Source organism: Cornus florida, unplaced genomic scaffold (genome assembly GCF_030987335.1).
Source record: "Cornus florida cultivar Cherokee Brave unplaced genomic scaffold, ASM3098733v1 CherokeeBrave_3.0.0_Hap2_Chr04, whole genome shotgun sequence".
NCBI classification, from domain to species: domain Eukaryota; kingdom Viridiplantae; phylum Streptophyta; class Magnoliopsida; order Cornales; family Cornaceae; genus Cornus; species Cornus florida.
This window is the reverse complement of record NW_026775574.1, coordinates 100,774,816-100,795,851: the sequence shown is the minus strand read 5'-3', so window position 1 is coordinate 100,795,851 and position 21,036 is coordinate 100,774,816. Positions and strand designations below refer to the sequence as shown.

At 36.6% G+C, this 21,036-nt stretch overlaps 2 protein-coding genes across 3 annotated transcripts; both read left to right on the top strand.

The window, feature by feature from the left end:
* The first annotated feature begins 9,307 nt into the window (after window positions 1-9,307).
* On the top strand, window positions 9,308-13,282 carry LOC132304235 (protein SIEVE ELEMENT OCCLUSION B-like). Of its 2 annotated transcripts, none has more exons than XM_059801817.1 (7): window positions 9,308-9,552; window positions 9,696-9,803; window positions 10,004-10,455; window positions 10,607-10,713; window positions 10,987-11,126; window positions 11,277-11,792; window positions 12,435-13,282. In XM_059801817.1, the coding sequence occupies exons 1-7, from the start codon at window positions 9,322-9,324 to the stop codon at window positions 13,077-13,079; spliced, it is 2,199 nt and encodes a 732-aa protein (XP_059657800.1). In that variant the 5' UTR covers window positions 9,308-9,321; the 3' UTR covers window positions 13,080-13,282. The 2 variants fall into 2 exon arrangements, with proteins under 2 accessions (XP_059657800.1, XP_059657799.1); XM_059801816.1 differs by having other exon boundaries at window positions 9,308-9,594.
* A 1,866-nt stretch (window positions 13,283-15,148) lies between these two features.
* LOC132304234 (protein SIEVE ELEMENT OCCLUSION B-like) lies at window positions 15,149-19,405 on the top strand. The gene is made up of 7 exons (XM_059801815.1): window positions 15,149-15,435; window positions 15,524-15,634; window positions 16,045-16,505; window positions 16,931-17,040; window positions 17,172-17,314; window positions 17,412-17,906; window positions 18,414-19,405. Exons 1-7 carry the CDS (start codon window positions 15,226-15,228, stop codon window positions 19,035-19,037), a joined length of 2,154 nt encoding a protein of 717 aa, XP_059657798.1. The 5' UTR covers window positions 15,149-15,225; the 3' UTR covers window positions 19,038-19,405.
* The last annotated feature ends 1,631 nt before the right edge of the window (window positions 19,406-21,036 follow it).

Genomic DNA, 21,036 nt, shown 5'->3' with positions numbered 1-21,036 from the left:
TTCTATTCTAATTACAATCCAAACAGAGATCCGATACGCAGATACATCCAAGATATCTTAACAATATCTATCTAGTCCATACATATATATATCCACACTAAAGTACTCTCACTGGACTACAATGGGGGTTTCAACTGAATAGAAGGCAACATGCAAAAATGCACCAGTGGTGGGCATGAGTACCTAGACCTAACAGGGTACACCTCAGCTATCATAGCCAGCTATGTATCCCAATGTCTATACGCTCCCTAACCAACGATCCTAGAACTTAAGCTCATATTGTGGTACCATAAATATATATTTAAAGCCCGCCCAAAACCAGAGTTTGTCATTCAATTGTTCATTGATCTGACATAAGATTTCCAATCCAGTTAATCACTCAACTTATTCAATTGATCTGACTTAACTACAAATAACAATTAATCCATGAAGTCACTCAACTTATTCAGTTGATTTGACTCAAATATAAGTAGGATTCAATTTTTACAATCCATTCCCTTATTCCAAGAAGGTAGGACTTAGCGTTTTGAGCTAATCCATTCCTAGTATGCCATCGTCCCATATCGGTGCATATAATCCATAACATCCATATAATTGACAGAATTTATTATAATAATTCAGCAATTAAAATCCAACACATAAATCCATGTAATTGACAGAACATAGTTTAATAGTTCAGCAATTATTAACCCAAACCAATAATCCATGTAATTGCAGAACAGCGTTTATGATTTCAGCAATTAGAATCCTAAGTAAGCATAGATCAAGTCTGATAAATAAATGACCCTATTGTGCATCCAAAGCAAGATTTATAATTATGCTACAGTCCGTTAAATTGTTACAACAAAATTAAACAATTTAATCCCTTTCTATCCGTTAACAGCATGCAAGATTGTTTAAACTTTCCTACTGTTAAATCCAATAGCATAAAAACATTAATTTGGCTGTATGGATTCTAATACAACATAATAGAATGTTTAGAGTCCATGCTACAGTCCATTAAATTGCTAGACAAAGTTTAAGCAATTAAATCCTCTCTATCAGTTATATTCGTGAACAGCATGCAACTTGTTATAAACTTCCATACTGTTTAAAATCATTAGCATATAAATAAAAATTATGCATCCTAGGGCTTTAAGACACCATGAATTAATATCCCATAACAGTTCAGGATACCAAATTTAACCAAATAGTGCGCAAATCACCTCCGGTATGCTTCAAAACAAGAGAGCCTGCTCACAAGAAATCAAAGCAGGCTCAAACCACCTCAGAGCCGGCTCCCTAGACCTTGGAGCCGGCTCCCTAGACCTTGGAGCCGGCTCTGTGAAGAGGGGAGCTGGCTTCCCATCACCTGGAGCCGGCTCTGCACAAGAGGGAGCCTGCTCTCACTTCCATGGAGTCGGCTCTCTCCCTCTCTGAGAGCTTTGCACTTCTTCGCTTCGTCTGCTTCATCTCCTGCTGTTTTCAACCCTTATGTTCTCATAAATAATGATCTTAACAGTCTAACTTATATCCAGTATCATCCCAGTCCTTTATTTAAAACAGTTTGCATTAACTAGAACCCTAAAAACAATTACCGATTCAAGATACTTTAAGATAAAACACTGAAACCCAAATTTGAAAGAACAATTCCAGAGTAAATTTAAACATATACAGATGAGCAATTTAACATATTCTAAGCATGTAAGACTCAATTAATATCCGATTAAGATCCTAGAGATCATCTAGGGTATGCACAGAACACAGGTCAAGGGGAGAGAAACAAAATAGAATTTGCCTGTGTGGTTTTGAATCAAAACCTCATCGCCGTCTTCCTAAGCTTTTAAGCCACAGCCGAAACCCTAACTGCTATCTCTCCAATTCCCTCTCTGTTTCTCCCTATAACACTGTACGTATATAGGGTTTTTTCCAACCCTTTTGAAGACGTATAATAGTATATTTATAGGCACCAACAAAAACCTAGGTCCAATTCTAATCAGAGATAGAAAACCTAATTAACTCCTAGTCTAGTCGGCCAATACGTGAGTCATAACAGACTAAAACCCTATTTTTACATTATAATTAAACATATTAATAATTAAACTTAATTAACTCATTTAAATAAACTAACAAAACATTTAAACAATTAAAACTAATTTAATTCAATTAAAGAAAATATAAATACAATTAAATTAACAATAACACTTTAATCCAATTAAAGAAAAATACAATATAATTAAATTAACAATGAAACAAACAATTCAATTAAAATAAATAATCAATCAATCAATTAATTAAAATAAACAGGCAACCAAACACACAAATAATTAAAAATGCAATAAAAATAAAACTTAAGATGCTAAAACTATCATTTTAAAATTAGGGGTATTACAGACTTGATCACCCGTGGCTCAAGAATCGAGGGGTATCATATTTCTTGAAATACTAGAAGAAGGTAAGAGTGAGTTCCGATGACGGAATTCCTTTTGTTAGAGGGAAAGAATGTAATACCCTTAATTTTAAAAGGATAGTCTCGGTATTTCTTTTAATTCTTTTATTTGCGTTTTTATTTATTAAATTGATTTATTGATGATTTGATTATATATTTAATTGTTTAAATTGTCTAATTGGTTAATTTAATTATTTGTTTTCATTTACATTGTATGCTTATGTGAAAATTGAAATAATTGTTTAAGTTGAATAAATAAATAAATTGGTTAATTAAATTATGTGATTAAGTGTTTATTTTATTTTAAGGAGTTGGGCTTGGATGGTATGGATTATTTGGATAGGAGATTAAACAAGTATAGTTTTTACCCAAGGATGGTTATACATATATATATAGGTATATATGTATATAAGGTTAATTTAATTATTAATTATTCTTAATGGTTAAATGAGTATTATTATTCACTTTGTTGTTATAGCCAACTTATATATATATTTATTTTATATTTTATTTTTCTTTTTTGTCTCCTCTTAGAATTAGAATTAGGTTTTCATAAAGCCTATATATATAACTTTATACGTCGGCCAAAGGTTAAAAAAAAAAACCCTATTCACGTATACGAAGAGGTTTGAGAGAAACTAAGAGATGGAGAATTAGGGTTTGGCTAAGAACAAGGGCTGGTTGAATGAGGGGTTATCGAGGCTTTCTCATGGGTTGAACTAAGAGCAACGGAGGGTCTGTGAAAGCAACCAAGGTCGTCAGATTAATCAGTGAAGAAGGTTTAAGGTTTCAAAACTGAAATCAAAGGCAAGTTCTATATCTTACTCCTTCCCTTATGCTTGTGTTCTGTGCATACCTAGATAATCTCCAGGATTTAATTAGATTTTAAAACTGATCTGGTATGCATATTAATTTAAGGTTTTAACTGTATTATATGTTGTTAAGTGAAAATTGATGTATCGTACCAATTGTTTTTTATTATGTTCTTTAATTGTTGTTAATGATGCATATTGTGTTTTAAAAGTTTCTGGGATAATTTTGGAACATAGACTGACCTCTGAGAACATTAACAAAACATTACAGAGGGTTTTTAACATCATCAAAGGTGAGGAAAATGATAGGAAGCAGGGGTAGAGCCGGCTCTTAAAGGGATGGAGCCAGTTCCCTTTATTTTTCGGCAGGAGGCTCTCTGGGAGAGAGAGAGACGGCTCTCCAATGGAGGGAGCCAGCTCCACCAGAGAGAAAGTCGGATTTCCATGAGGGAGAGCCGGCTCCCTCTTGTGGGGAGGCGGTTCCCATGCTGTATAACACCAACGGGTGTATTTGTGATGCAGTTTTGGATGTTCAGGGGTTGTAATGGGGTTATGGACTGCAATAAAGGGTTTTAAATGTTTTAAATAATTATGTTAAAGCCTTGGAATTGTTAATCTATGCTAGTATGCTAAGAACATCTCCAATGCTAAAAGCTATTTTTAGCTGCCAAATCTATATTTTGACAGGTGCTACAATGTCAAAATAGCAATTCTACTCCAATGGTGCATTTCATGTAAAATGTTATTTTTTGACACAACCACTATTCTTTTTTAATTACCATTCCCACCATACATATTTATATCAGTAATATTAATATTAGGCATATTCGAAGTCAAGTTGTAGACATCAGAAGGAAACTAAAATTAAACCTAATTAAAATAAAATAAAAACAAATATCTAAAATATCTGGTCAAAAAAAGACCAATATATATATATATTGAAAAAAAAAATTATATAACAATATAATCATATATATATATATATATATATATATATATATATATATATGTAGATATATATGTAGATATATATATATATATATGCATGTATATTATATATATTTGAGTATATTACTATTAAAAATATATATATTTTTAGGGCAAATCATTTTAGCTCCCCAATCGCCTCCATCTCTATTCTCATTCTCAACTCTGAACTCCCCCTCTTTCTCTATCTCTCTCTCTGCAACTGCAAACTAGAAAATCTACAAGAATTAGAAATTGAAAACCCATATATTTCAGTTTATCTATCTGTCTGCAAGAATCAAAGGATCAAAACCCATATCGGCATATCATTTCAGATTGTTCAAAAACCCATATCTTTCAGTTTACATCGCCTGCTGTTCCAGTTCGGGTTCGCCGTTCGTAAGCTTCAGCCGCTCTCTCAACTCTCTAGCTTGGCCTCTCTCTCTCTGCAACTGCTAAATTGTATGTATGGGTTTTGTTTTAATTTTTTTCCTAAATCAACTAATCAAGGTCTGTAATTCTTGTTTTGCAAAATATATATTATTTGGTGAAATTTTTTATGATCTTATATATATATACGAATTTGGGTTAAAATTATATATGTGGGGGGGGGGGGGGGGGTGGAAATTATATATGTGTGTCAGGGGGGGGGGGGGTTAGAAAGCTGCCAAATTTTTTTGGCAGCTCTTATATTTGAGAGAAATTTTAAGATTTTCAAATTTTGAGAGGCCAAATGAATGGCCATTGGAGTAGCTTTTTTTATCCATCTCTCAAATTATGAGTTTGAGAGCTCAAAATGGAAGAGCATTGGAGATGCTCTAAGAGATTGGACATCATGAATTTTAATATTAAATTGCATGCTGTCAAGGATTAAGGAAAGTTTAATTGTTTGTTTATATTCTAGCAAATTAAATGGATTTTTATGAAATTACTTGTGAGTATTTCAATATAATGTGCTTAGTTTATATTTCTGATTATCATTATATCACTCTTTAGATTTTAATTGATGAACTGTTTTATTGAGTATAAATTATTGGATTGTTTTATGGATTATATGCACCGGTATGGAACAGTGGCATATTAGGGATGGATTAGCTCAAAACACTAAGTCCTACCTACTATGGAATAAGGGAACGGATTAACTTTAAAAGTTAAGACCTACTTATACTCATGTCAGGTCAACAAATAGTTGAATGACATTATTTTGGTTTGGACGGATTTTAAATATACAATTATGGTACCTCGATATGAACTTGAGTCTCAGGATCGACAGTTAAGGAGCGTATATGCATTGGGATGCATAGCTGGCTATGATGGTCGGAGGTGTACCCTATAAGGTCTAGGAACTCATGCCCACTTCAAGTGCGTTTTGCATGTTGCCTACTAATCAGGTTAAGACCGGCCTATAGTCTAATGATAGTCCCTTAATGTGGATATGTATATGTGTACGGACTATATAGTTATTGTTGAGTTGTCTAAGATGCATCTGCGTATTGGGTCTCTGTTTGGATTGTAGTTAAAGTAGTGGGCCTGACCCACTATTATTTTTTCAGGTATCGGATGGTCCCAGACTTAGAGCCTGTTCGTGCTAAGCAAAGACGGTCACTCATTCTTTCGACGAAATAAGACTTCCCTTTATGCTTTACTTTTGGATTTCCTTTTTAGTTCAGTTTATTTTCAGTTTGGGATTTTTCTAAGGGTTCACTAAATGGATTCCCGAGTTGTTTAATTATTGGAGGTTTTGGATTATGGGATTATTTTATTATTTATTTCGAGGACTTATTATTTAGAATTCTTTCAGCTTAATTAATTATTTATTCTTTTTAAATTCTTCTTGTATTCTATGCTTGTTTAAATATTAATTGTTCGGTATCAGTCGGATCTGTGCTCAGACTTGATCACCCGTGGCTCTAGAATCGTGGGATATCACAGAATCGACTGTTTATGCTATCGAACGGAGGGCTTCATTCTCCCTTAGCATCCTTGGGAAAATCCTTTGATCAACAGATCTCCTATCCGAACCTCTGTAATCGTACGTTGTCATTAAAGGAAAGTAAGGCGGATCAAACGATCTTTCCTCCGTGAACTCTTTCTACCACGGTGACATAGCCTTATGGTGACCAAACTCCATGGTTTCATCTCGCCTCAACCTCTTTTGATATGGATCGAATGCCATGGCTTCCTCTCGCCTGATCTGCTCACGATGTGGATCCAAATAAATAGATCATTCCCAATCCTCCATGTGGCGAGTATTTGGCGGTAAATCGTCTGGCCTAATCTCTTTGCAGTGAAGATCCATGTGATTGTTCCCTTTTCACTCGCCTTGGTGAACAACATCGGGTTGCATAACTCTCTCTCCTACTAAAGGTGGTCGTGGAGTCGCCGGAGCTTCCCAACGCTCCATTCCAGCTCGTAATTCTATATTCTCTCTTCTCAGAGCTTCAACCATACTCATCAACTCAAGCTTTATCTGCTGGTCATTTTCCTGTGGATTAGAACTCTCACCTCCTGTTATCATTCCTGATCGGAGCAGAGTCATCAACCGTGAATTCCTGATCAGATCTGAACTCTGCTAATGCGAACGCACTAGATTTGGCCTCGAACTAGCTGAATTCCAATCTCCTTCTACCGGATCTGAATCTTTCATCCTGTGAACTAGTCAAGTCTATCTTTGCTAAACAGATCTTGATTGCACAGATCCAACTCTAATCTCCAAAGGTCAATTAGAACTTAGACTCTGCAAGATAGATCATGATCTTGCCGATCTAAATCCAACTTTTAGATATCGAGCTTCTTCTTCACGAATCAGTCTTGATTTAATCAATCTTGCTCGAACGCGAATCAATCTTTATCGTTTCCCATAGACGGCGCCACTGAAGATGTAAGAAAAATACTCTCAATTTAGAAAGAATAATTCTACTCTTTAAGAAATTTTTCAACCCCTTTTCTCTCTTTTTACAGACTATTTATAAGCTGTTACAGATATTCTAAAAGCTTCCTAACTAACTTCTACCGCTGGGCTGAACTTTTGGGCTCATCTTGGTTATGGGCCCATCCCCTTTTATCTTGGACTGGGCTCTCTCCCTGATCTTCCGATCCTGGGCTTGATGAATGAGAACTTGGACTTGGTTGGTTGCTCTTACCCGACCCGTTTATGACAAGTTGGGTTTTGTCCAGCCCAGGCCATTTTCGGTATCCTCAAGTCCATAACAACGTACCTTTATTGCCTTGTGTTGCTAACTCATTCTGTTTTTGAATTTGGCAACGGCTATTTTTGTATCCAAATTGGCTGGAGTGTAATGGTTATTGGGCTTTGCTTTTTTAGTTCTCATTTTGTGGTTGGGTTGCCTATTGGCCTTGTACCTCTCTCACCCTAATGGGGGTTAGGTCTAGCTCTGATCCCTTATAAATATCATACATTAATATACTTTGCTTGAAAAATGAGATTATAAGATGCATGTTGGGCACTGTTTCAAAGTCGTATAAGTAATGGGCCTCTCTACCTGCAAGTATTAGCAATTCAATATGGTTCCAATATATAATTTATATTCATTAGTGATCAGCGACGGACTCAGAAATTTTGTGAGGGGGGCGAACTTTTAATTTGTGGGGGGCAAATTTATACAGTGGGTTCATTTTTATAATTTCAATTGAATTTTTTCATAAATTTTAAAAAATGTAAAGTAAAAATAAAAAAATAAAAAATAAAAAAAGAAGAAGAATCTAGTGAGAGAAAATTGTAATTTTAGTAGGAGCATTGTGATGACCCTGTAGGCGGGTGTGCCGTGGGTGGGTGCGAGAGACACCGTCAGGCTACCACACTGGCGAGTTACGGGTGCACAAGTCCCACATCGCTTGGGTAGAGGAAATGTGAAGTGCTTATATGTGGTGGTGTCATCTCCAATTGGTATGAGGCCTTTTGGGGTGAAGCTCAAGAACAAAACCGTGCGGGCTCAGACCCAAAGTGGACAATATTATACCATGTGGTGGAGTGGGTCGTTACAAATGGTATCAGAGCCTGACCCAACCGGAAGTGTGCCGACGAGGACGTCGGGCCTCCAAGGGGGGTGGATTGTGATGACCCTGTAGGCGGGTGTGCCGTGGGCGGGTGCGAGAGACACCGTCAGGCTACCACACTGGCGAGCTACGGGTGCACAAGTCCCACATCGCTTAGGTAGAGGAAAAGTGAAGTGTTTATATGTGATGGTGTCATCTCCAATTGGTATAAGGCCTTTTGGGGTGAAACCCAAGAACAAAACCGTGCGGGCTTAGGCCCAAAGCGGACAATATCATACAATGTGGTGGAGTGGGCATAAATTCTAAAAAAATTAAGGTATAAAATGAAAATATAAAAAATTCAATGGGTGCCCCCATTGATCCCACGTTGGATCCGTGCCTGATATTAGTCTTCTATATGTCTAAGTTGTCCAAAACAATACTTAAAATAGTAAAATATATTTAGTATCATCACAGCAAAATTGAGAGAGAGAGAGAGATGGATCTCTCTTATAAAACATATATAATACCCTATAGGTACCCTACAAATATAAATCCAAGCCCTCCACATTGTTTTGCCCTACACTCCAAGGCCCATGCAACTAGTGCTTTTACCATTAGTACCTATCCACAAAAAGTTTCTCAACAATTTGTCAATCTCTCTTAGAACATATTCAAGTAGAATGAACAAGTTACACACACACTTCGAGAGTTTCCTGCCACTGGATTATTAATGTCTTTGAAGTTTTTAACTTTTATGTACATAAGAATCATCATAAATGGTACGTAACCTATATAGCTTGTTCATCACATGGATTAAAATAATATACTCCGTATTAGCATATATACTTGCCTACGATTCTTTGGACTAACCTTCTACAATCTACAGATAAAGAAATTACCAATTGGACCACCTCAACCCATCCAAGTTGTCATCCAAAATTCTAAAGCTGTCTTATATATATGTAACTTTAAAATTTAAACCACATTGGAAGCAAGGTACTAAATGGTTACTTATTTGGTTCACTAATGGCCTTTATTCTACTTTCCATTAGCTATATAAGTCTGATGAGGATGCAATGCAAATGTAAACCAAAAAACATTGTATAGTTTGGCTTCATGGCTCCTACTAAGCCAGCTACTTCACCTGCAGCTAAGATGCAACAACAGATCAAAAACGATCGCTACTCAACATCATCATCACCGGAGGACGAAGTGTTGATGGGCCTTGTCCAAGCCACACACGCTCCTGAAGATGAACTCATTCACGAGTTTGAGGTCAAACCTATTCTCCAAATCATCGAGGAAGTCATGCGCCGTTCAACCCCTACCATCGACAGCATTGTTCAAGTATTCAATCAGCCTAGCTCCTCCTTCGTTTATTTTCAGAAAGTTAGCTCCACCTTTGTTATACAGTACTTGCATAGTATAGTTTTGCATTTGCTAGCTCTACTTCTACTCATTGAATTAACCATTTTAATTTTAATTTGTAGGGAACTCAAGCTCAAAAATTGGATGCATCGGATGACAAAGCCCTTCGTAGTGTCAACACGGACATGCCTGACTTTTTGGCACACACAATAAGCAAAATTTCCTGCGAGGTATTACTAACTAGCTAGCTGTTAAAGACCTAACTTATCAGTTCAGTATCATTTTTCTTAATTGATATATCATTTGATGACCCGTCAATTCTTTAGAAACATTTATATGTTATTTAAAAACATGTACTGTTTTTAGAAAACTGAACTAATAGAAAAAAAAATAATAATAATAAAAAAAATAAAAAATTGTGTTTTGACAGATATCATGCCATTGTTCCGGAGAAAGAGATACGCGCAACAACTCCATGGCACTTCTCAAAACACTTTCATCCTACACATGGGTTGGCAAAGTGGTGGTAGTCTTGGCAGCTTTCGCAGTGAACTATGGGGAATGTTGTCTTCTTACTCAGCTTCACTCCACCAATCCACTCGCCAAGTCGGTCGGATTCCTTAGGCAACTCCCGGACATAAAACAGGAGGGCTCCCGGACTCTGAAACCCAAGTTGGAGGCACTGACCGACTTCTACAAAGCCTTGTTTGACCTGATCAAGAGCATTATCGAATTTTATGAGCTCCCGTCTCAGTACTTTACTCCAACTGTACCCGTTTACCAAACTGCCAATGCTCAAATACCCACTAAAGTTTACTACATTATTGAGAGTATAGTGGATTGTGCACCACGAATTATGAACTTTATGAGCTTGGGTCCTGAGTAAGTTTTAATTTCTTTCATATTATATCAACTTCAAATTCTTATTCATTCAACATTATTGATTTGATTACAGTACAGAATTTTTATTATTGTTATTTTTTATCCTGTCTAATATGCCCCCTAAATCAAATTCCTGACTACGCCGCTGCAGTTACCAATCACCCAATGATGCTTGGCAGCTCTCTATCTGCACTCTTAGGATTAAAAACCTACACATGCAACTGACGGACCAACTGTTTTTATGTCGTCAACACATTGGTGAGTTGTCTAAATATTTTAAATTAATTATATATATGGGCCATGTAAAATGCTACTAGTTCCAAGTACCACTACAACAAAAAATGACTATTGACACCACATTTTTTTTAGAGACGTTGTATTTCGAAATTATTTTGGCGGGTATTGAGTCTTAGAAAAGACAATCATGGAATTTATATGAATATAAAGTCAATATAATTTTATAGAGTGGATCATATTCATGATATATGAATAAATATGATATAAAGTCAATATGATATATGAATGATGCAGGTAAGAAGATAGAAATTGACGAATATCAAGCACTTGTGCGCCTCTTCCAGTCGACACCCCACTTTGATAACACAGTGATTATGAAAAGACTTTTTGTTTACAAGGAGGATAAGCCTGCACTCTATGATGTCAAGAAAATGGTTAGTTCCATCATAAGCCACTTCAAAATTTATTTATTTTATGTTCTTTAATTCTCATTGCTGATTCCAAGTATTGGAAAGCGACGTTGTTATTGTTTTTGTTGTTGTAACGCTTGTCATGAACTGATCTTTCTATATATATGTGACTAGGCACATGAACATGGAATTGATGTATTGAGAATGAAGACTGTGTTGCTATTCATTTCAGACTTTGAGGTCTCCCATGAAGGAGGACTTTCCATTCTCATGCACAGGTATGCCGAGTCACGGCAGAAACCAGAAAGGGCTGACAGCCACTACGAGGTGGTGTGGTTGCCGGTGTCGGTGGACAAATCAACCCCATGGAATGAAGTGAAGAAAAAGCATTTTGAGGACACACGAGTTACTTATATGCGATGGTACACGGTGGCTGACCCTAGCTTGGTGGATGGGGCAGTCATCAGGTACATCAATGAAGAATGGAAATTCAACAAGAAGCCACTGCTTGTGGTGATAGACCCTCATGGGAAACCTGTGAACTACAATGCATTCCACATGATGTCGATTTGGGGAAATTCGGCTTTCCCATTCACCAAGTCCAGAGAGACAGATCTCTGGAACCAGGAATTGACCTTGAAGATTGAATTCGTAGTAGAAGATTCCATAGAGCCAATGATCCTTAGATGGGTACGTATGACATTTTAATTTCCTAAATGCCTTATACTATATATGTGTGTGTGTGTGTGTGTGTGTACATTAACACATGCATGCACAATTTTGGCTGTAAGCAAATTTTCAAGCTGTTTTCTGTCTTATGTTTGCTGCTCCACAACTAAAATTTTTGGTTTTCTGCTAAAAACTACGGTAGATTAGTTTATGAATAATGTCTTACGTTTTCAATTAGTAAAAGAATTTTCAAACTCTTTTCTGTCTTACTTTGCTGCTCTACAGCAAAAAAGTTTAAGATGATCAATGTTGGTATGATCATTGATCCCTGGTGGGATATATGAACTATTAAAACCTAAATTAGTGTTTTCTGCTAAAAACTATGGTAGAGCATTTTAGGAGTGTCTTACGTTTTCAAACCGTAAATGAAATTTCAAACTGTTTTCTGTCTTATGTTTGCTGCTCTACCATAAAAAAGTTTTAAGATGATAATATTGATATGGTCCTCCCCTTTTGGGATGTAGGCACAACTAAACCTAAATTGGGGTTATTTGCTAAAATTTACAGGAGAGCATGCTCAATTTATGAATGTCTACATATATATGTCATAGTTAGATCAAGAATTAGTAATTGATTTCTGTTCAATTAAATAATTGATTTCAGATGAGTGAAGAAAAGTTCGTTTGCTTGTATGGAGGAGATAACCTAGAATGGATTCGGAATTTTACCACTCTTCTAAAATCGGTTGCAAAAGCCGCCAACATCCCATTAGAGATGCTTTACGTGGGGAAAAGCAAGCCGACCAATAAAGTTGGGAAGATCAATGACACCATTATTCAAGAAAAAATTAGTAGTGCACTGCCAGACATAGCCGCCATCTGGTGGTTTTGGTCACGGATAGAGAGCATGTGGCACTCAAAGGTCAAAATTGAGGAAGACAAGAAGGCTGCAGACTCCGATCCGATAATGAAAGACATCCTGTCACTGCTCAGCTTCGATTGCAGTAGCGAAGGATGGGCTTTGATTAGTAAAGGATCTTCCGCGGATAGGGAAGTGGCAAAAGCAAAGGGTGACATTATGACCAAAACTTTCGTCGAATATAAGGAATGGCAGGAACGTGCGGAAAAGACTACTTTTATATTTGCACTCAATGAGTACCTCATAAAACTCCATTCCCGGGATGATCATCACTGCAACTATCTCACATTGCCTGAGACCGGCGAGGGAATCATCCCTGACAAGGTGGCCTGCATTGACTGTAACCGTCCCATGGAGAAGTACATCACATATCGCTGTTGCACCGATTAAGCTATATATATGTGTGTGTGTCAAGGGATTGTCTCTTTCTCTATATATCATTATCATGGTATCTGCTACCATGCATGTAATAATGTCCCTTGCTCTCTAGTTTTTTTTTTTCAAATAATTCCCACAATGCTCTAAGGCGTTGGTGGTGATGTGTGTTGTGTTGATGCAGTATTAGTAATAAATGTTTATTATGTTTTAGGTAATGAATGTGTTTTTTTAATTATTGAAAAAATATATCTTTGTTTTTCTATTCCAAGCTCAATTTTTATAGATTTGGGAAGAGGGTTAATGATTAAGCAGTTAACAAATTGACAAAACCAATTGTCCAAAAAAACAAAAAGGGTTAACCAATCAATGGCGACTTCTGTTATTGCTAAGAACATAAAACACTAATTTTATTCATATTTTCAATAATTTACATTGTACATGTATACAAATTAATGAAACATGATTTTATAACTACAAACATGAATAACATTAAAAAAAAAATTAAAAAAAACACTATAATGTAATTACAAATAAAATGAGAGTAGAATAGATAATTGATTTGATAGATAACACAATAATAAAAATGATAATATGATAGAATATTAAAAGCAATATTCTATTGACTTGTCATCTGTCTGATTCGCCTGAGTATAGGTGCTTGTTTAGAGAATGGGGCATTCCGGTCTCTGTTCTTCGTCCTCCAGCTCGAAGCATCCAAGGCAGACCTGAGTAACAGTCCATAGCAGCGTGCCCTTATTGCCCTGCTGCTAACTCATTCTGTTTTTGAATTCGGCAACGGCTATTTTTGTCTCCAAATTGGCTGCAGCGTAATGGTTATTGGGCTTCGCTTTTTTAGTTCTCATTTTGTGGTTGGGTTGGCCTGTTGGCCATGTACCTCTCTCGGCCTAATGGGGGTTGGGTCTAGCTCCGATCCCTTACAAATATCATACATCAATATACTTTGCTTGAAAAATGAGATTATGAGATGCATGTTGGGCACTGTTTCAAAGTCGTATAATGGGCCTCTCTACATGCAAGTATTAGCAATTCAATATGGTTCCAATATATAATTCATATTCATTAGCGATCAATGACGGACTTAGAAAATTTTGTGAGGGAAGGCGGACTTTTAATTTGGGGGATTCATTTTTATAATTTCAATTGGATTTTTTCTTAAATTTTAAAAAATGTTAAAAAAAAAAATGGGGCCGAATTGTAATTTTAGTAGGGAAATTTTCATAAATTCTTTGAATTATTTTGTCCACCAATTCCCTACAATCCGAAGCTTTGAGCATACATAGTAGAAATGAAGGGCACACAAAGGTACCTAGCTAATCTCTAATTTTATGTCAAGCTTACATTAATGTCTATGGAGCTGCTAGAGCTTCCGCACAAGTGCAACTTATGCTCTTATATATAATTTCCTTATCTCGTCCTATCTTTTTCTTGTATATTATCTATGTTTTTGTCTCTTCTCTTACAATTATATTTGTTTATCAAAAGTCTTTTATAATGTCAAATGGTAATTAAGTTTTTTTTAAAAGGAATATTATTAAACATAAACTAATCTTATATTAAAAAGAAAATGTCAAACATGGGCAGGATGATTTGTAAACCGACCTAAAAGCTTAAACCATCAAGTAAGGTTAACACCTAGCTTATATGAATCCATTTACTTCCCCATCCAGATCCAATGTGGGACAAGTCGTCCTTGTAATACCTACCATGAAAAAATTTATCACAAAATGTACTTAGCTTGTACACATCAGTACTGTATGTATTTGTAATTGTACTTCAAAACTGAATCATTTTTACTGTATCAGCAACTAAAGTTTGTTTAAAAAAAAGCAACTAAAGTTTGTATACGAATCTTAGACTATCCTTTTTACAATCTATAAATAAAGAAAGTATCAATTGGACCACCACTATTCATTTTTAGTTGTTATCCAAAATTCCAAAGCTCTAAACCACCTCGGAAGCAAGGTATAGTACTAATTGATTCACTGGCCTTTTGTCCACTTTCCATTAGCTATATATAAGTCTTAAGAGGAAGCTAGCCAAATGTAAACCAACACAAGTTATATATATATATATATATATATATAGTTCTCACTTCTTTCTCTCCTCTGAATATTCACAACCTCACCTTTGGGAGCCCATGGCTACTACTGCTATTGTACCTGCTAAGACACGACAACAGATGAGGACTGATCGTAGCGTGTTCTCATCATCGGATGACAATGCGATGATGAAGCAAATTCTGGCCACCCACGCTCCAGATGGCCGCGAGTTTGATGTCAAGCCTATTCTCCTCATCGTTGAGGATGTCATGCGATGTTCAACCCCTACCATCCCCGGCATTGTTCATGTATTCAACCTTCTTCTTTGTTATGTGTTCATACACTTTTATTTCTGCATTTCTAGCTATATTTTCACTCATTGAACCATTTTTTAAGGGAAATCAAGCACCAGTAGCGGATGCATTGGATGAAGACAGGACCCTTCATAGTGGCTTCAGTGATATGCTTGAGCTTTTGGCATACACAACAAACAAAATTTCGTGCGAGGTATACTATTTAAGGCCTACAATTAATATATATATATATATATATACACACACTGATTTGAAGACTCCTAAAGTTTAAAGTTGTTTTAGAGATCAGTCTTTTATGGGTTGCTTGGTTTAGTTTTCAAAAAATAGTTTTATGTTATGAGAACTGAAAATAAAAAATCTGTACAAAACTCTACTTGATTAAACATTTTTTATAACTATTTTATGAAAAGTAAGTTACAAAAAGAAATTTATTTGCAGAACTGTTTTTATAGTTCTCTAAAAACAGTTTTCTATTTTTTGAATTATTGAGAACTATTTTCCCAGTGATAAACCAAGTAGATTCTTTTAGAAACTGTTTTCTATTTTAAGTGTTTTTAAAAATTACTTTTTGAAAACTGAATGAAATAGAAAACAATGTGACAGATATCGTGCAAGTGTAGTGCTGGAGGATCTGGAGGAGGGGATGCCCACGCGACCACTGTGGCACTTTTCAACATACTTCAAAGCTACTCATGGGATGCCAAGGTGGTGATAGCATTGGCAGCTTTCGCCGTGAACTATGGCGAATTCTGGCTAGTTGCTCATCTTTATCCCACCAATCCACTTGCCAAGTCTGTTGCATTCCTCAAGCAACTCCCGAACATACTAGACCACGCCGACTCTTTGAAACCTAAGTTTGAGGCACTGACCAGCGTCATCAACGCCATGCTTGATGTGACCAAGTGCATTGTGGAGTTCAAGGATCTCCCATCTCAGTACATTAGCCCCGACACACCGGAATTGGCAACGGCCACTGCTCACATCCCCACAGCTGTCTACTGGACTATTCGGAGTATTCTGGCTTGTGCATCACAAATTATCAACCTTTTAGGCTTGAGTCATGAGTACGTTTTAATTATTTCATCTTCATATCAGCTTCAAATTCTATTCATGCAATAATAATTGATTTGATTACATATTTGCTCAAATTTGAAGTAAATTGTGTGATAGATTTGTCACTTTATAGCAACTACATATATGATATATGAGACCTGCTCTTGCCTAATTATTATGGAGTGATCATTAACTAGAATCATTGTGATTCGGAGATCACATTTCAAAACAAGAAAACAGACTCTTCACATGCGACCACATACATTTGACCCTCCCAAACCCCAAACCCCGTAATGATGGGAGCATCGTGCACTGAGTATGCCCTTTGCTCATATCTAGGCCTTTAAAAAATATAAAATTTTATCGCTATATAGCAACTATTTAATTCTATATGTGATTCAATGCAAACAATGCAATATTTTATCATTGCTCTCAGGTACATAGCATCAACCACTGAAGCTTGGGAGCTCTCTAGCTTGGCTCATAAGGTTAGCAATATACACAGCCACCTGAAGGAGAAACTGGTTCGTTGTAATCAATACATCGGTGAGTTGTCTAAATTTGTTTAATTAATATTATGGACCATGTAATATGCTACTCGTTTTAACTAAGTCTTAGAAATTAAAGACAATCATGGAATATAAAGTGAATATAATTATATGGATATATTGATGCAGATGAGAAGAGATACATTGAAGCATTCCAAACACTTGTACACCTCTTCGAGACACCCCACATTGATAACATGAAAATTCTGAAGGTTTTGATTTATGCCAAGGATGATCAGTTTCCGCTCTTTGATGGTTCTACCAAGAGAAAGGTTTGCTTTAGTTTTCTAAGAATAGTTTTCTGTTCTGATCAACGTTGTCTAGAAATTGAATTAAAATTTAAGAAAATCACTTAAACTATGACTACAGGTTAGCATTGATGTATTGAGAAGGAAGAATGTGTTGCTATTCATTTCGGACCTTGAGCTTTCCCATGAAGAACAGTCGATTCTCGAGCAGATGTATAATGAGTCACGGGAGGATCCAAAAAGCCCGGAGAGGCTATACCAGGTGCTTTGGCTCCCGGTGGTGGACAGATCAGCCCCGTGGAACGACGCAAAGCAAAAGCAGTTTGAGTATACACAAGCCTTGATGCCATGGTACTCAGTGGCTCACCCTACCTTGATCGATCCAGCAGTCATCAAGTACATCAAGGAAGTATGGAAATTCAACAAGAAGCCACTGCTTGTGGTGTTGGATCCACAAGGGAAAGTTGTGAACCCTAATGCACTCCACATGATGTGGATTTGGGGAAGCTTGGCTTTCCCATTCACTAGCTCCAGAGAGGAACAACTCTGGAAGGAAGCTGAGACCTGGAAGATTGAGTTGTTAGTAGACTCCATAGACCAATTGCTCTCAAATTGGGTATGACATTTTCCTAAATGTCTCATACTATTTACATATAAAATTACACGTATGAGATTTTCTCCAAAAAGTCAAGAAAGCGCACACACCTAACCCACAGTATTGCTCGAACACTCAACCTTTCCTTTCAAAAAGAGAGGTCGATCATACCATATAGGCGAAGAGCCCAGATCCTTTGTTGTAATCCCTTGCAGTATGTTTTTCAACACATTACGTCTATTTTTCAACACATTAAATCTATCTTGAAAAAAACACATGTAAATGTGTTAAAAATAGATATAATAGTATTGAAAATCACTGCAACACCAAAATTTACAACAGAGGATCTGGACACTTAAACAAAAATATCTTATTTGTGCACAATTTGACCTATTTAGATCGTCTGCAACGAATTTTCAAACTGTTTTTTGTGTTACATTGTTGTTCTGCAACCAAAAAGTTTAACATGAACATTGATATATATCATGTCGTTACAAAGAGAATTAATTAATTTTTGTTCATTTTCAGATCATTGATGGAAAGTACATTTGCTTGTATGGAGGAGAGGACGTGGAATGGATTCGAAGATTTACAAACACTCTGGCCGCGGCTGCAAAAATGGCGCGCATCCCATTACAGATGCTTTACGTGGGGAAAAGCAACCCGAGGGAGAAAGTTCGGAAAATCAACGACACCATTGCTGGTGAGAATCTTAGTCATGTACTGCCAGACCTAAATGTGATGTGGTTCTTTTGGGTGAGGCTCGAGAGCATGTGGCACTCAAAGGTCCAAAACGGCAAGACTGTGGAGAATGATCCGATAATGCAAGAGATCATGACGATGCTGAGCTTCGACGGCAGTGAGCAAGGATGGGCTGTGATCTGTAGAGGAGCCTCCGCGGAGATGGCCAAAGGAAAGGGTGACACTATGTTGAGGAGTTTTACAGAGTTTAAGTTGTGGGAGGGGCGGGTGGGAGAGATTGGTTTCGTGCCGGCACTCAATGAGTACCTCCATGGCATCCACTCCCCGCATCACTGCAACCGTCTGATATTGCCTGGGACCACCGGGAGCATCCCTGAGAGGGTGGTCTGCGCTGAATGTGGCCGTCCGATGGAGAAGTTCATCATGTATCGATGTTGCATCGATTATTAAATTCTAAGGCTACATTTGTCTTGGTCGCTTTAGGTCTTAAGAAAGAAGAAAGATATAAAGTTAACTATTAGGCAAGTGAGCGACTGATTAGTATGAGGTCTAGTTAATTTAGTTCTAAGATTAATTGCTACTACTAGCTACTAGCATTTGCTACTATGTAACAGTGTCCCTTGTGTCATGGACGGATTCCTGATGACGTTTGGAGTAAGGAACTCTAGGCCCGTGACACTCGGCTCTCTAGCCTATAAGGGGAGGCTTAATGTGTGTTGTGTTGGTGCAGTATTATTAATAGATATTTACTATGTTCTATGTACTAAAATGTGTTTATTTTGTGTATGAGAGTATTTACTTAACCAGAGATAAAAAATAATAATAATAATAATAAATTTTAAAAAAAATTAATTCATATTTCTATTCTAAGTTGAATTTTTTGGATTTGGCGAGAGGGTTAATTATTTTAAGCAGTTAACAGATTATTTATTGATATGTACCCAAAAATAAAATAAAATAAAATTTGAAGTGGGGATCGACTTTAAAGTTTTAAATGGGGGATAAATTTGGGTGTTGTATGAGGTTATTATTGACATGTCTTGATCCCATGCCACTACATTCAGGTGCTCTGGGAGAAAGTCTTTAATACCTGGGCATTTTGCCATGGAGTATCCACTAATGAAAACTCTTTTTTATATATACAAGGTCTGGTATACATATAAGTAGTATGATAGTTTGACCAATTCGACTATTTTTATAATAATGTCAGTTCTACATTATCTGATTCATTTTTATTACTTATTTAAAATAAAATAAAAAATAAAAAATAATAATAAAAAGAAGAAGAAGAAGAAGAAGAGAAGGTCCATTAGTCAATTGCCAAAAGAAAGTTATAGTGATAAATCTATTTTATTTAGGATTTTTTTCTTATTGACTTCAAAAAAAAAAAAAAAAAAAAAACATTATTGTGAATTTTTATCTAAGCATTATTTTTCTTCTTGGACAATGAATTTTTAAAACATGTTTGAGTTTTATTAATATTAATTAGAACAATGGCGATATTGCACCATTATAATTTGAAGTTAACTTAAATAAATAATAACGTCCCAAATTTGGATTATCTGTCAAAGCCAATTCAATTTCTTCTGTTTTTGAAAAGGTCAAGCAAAATAAATAAATAAATAAGAGAAACTGTACACAATAAGTTGGGCTGAGCCCAAAAGCTACGAAGCCCAAGCAACAACCCAAGCCCAATGAATAGAGGCCCAAAATTACAACATCAAACCGTCACAACGGACGGTTAAAAGATACAGAGCTACGAAGAAGAAGAGGACTGTCAGAGGAACTAATTATGGAGATCCCAATCCAAGGCAACACTCCTCGCCAAGTGTTTGAGGTTATGCTTAAGAGAGTAGCAGAAGAAGCAGAATCCCTGAAAACTCCGGCTTTTCTTTTTGAAGCCAAACATGGCATATGGTGGCCTTTGGAGCAAGTTTGCACACCAAGTGTTTGAGGTTTTGCTTAAGAGAGTAGCATCCAGAAGGAGATGGTGTCCAAAGAAGCTTATCGAGAACAGTGTCATTGAGGAGAGGAATGAGGGCAATATCTTTCAGCTCAGGGATAATAGATGTGAGTTTTCAAGGAAGAATCCACGAGTTGCCAGAGATAATGGAGTTGACAGTGGCATATTTGGGCAAGGGCATGGATGCAATCTGGGGAAGGCTGTATTAGGCAAAAAGAGATCCACTAAGACCCCAGGGGTCAAACCAAAAAAGATTGGAAGAGCCATCCCAATTCCTGAATCTCATAAGGGACCTGCTGGTATGCCTAAGCTGTAGCAATTTTCTCCAACACCAGGAGCAAGACTGTACGTCCATATCCAGTGTACCGAGTGTGGGTTTGAATCCCCTCCGCTGTGCTAGTCCGCGACTTAAATCTCACCAGTGTCATGGGGCTGGTATGGTTGGGGGTCCTCCAATTAGAAGACCTTCAAAAAAAAAGGAGCAAG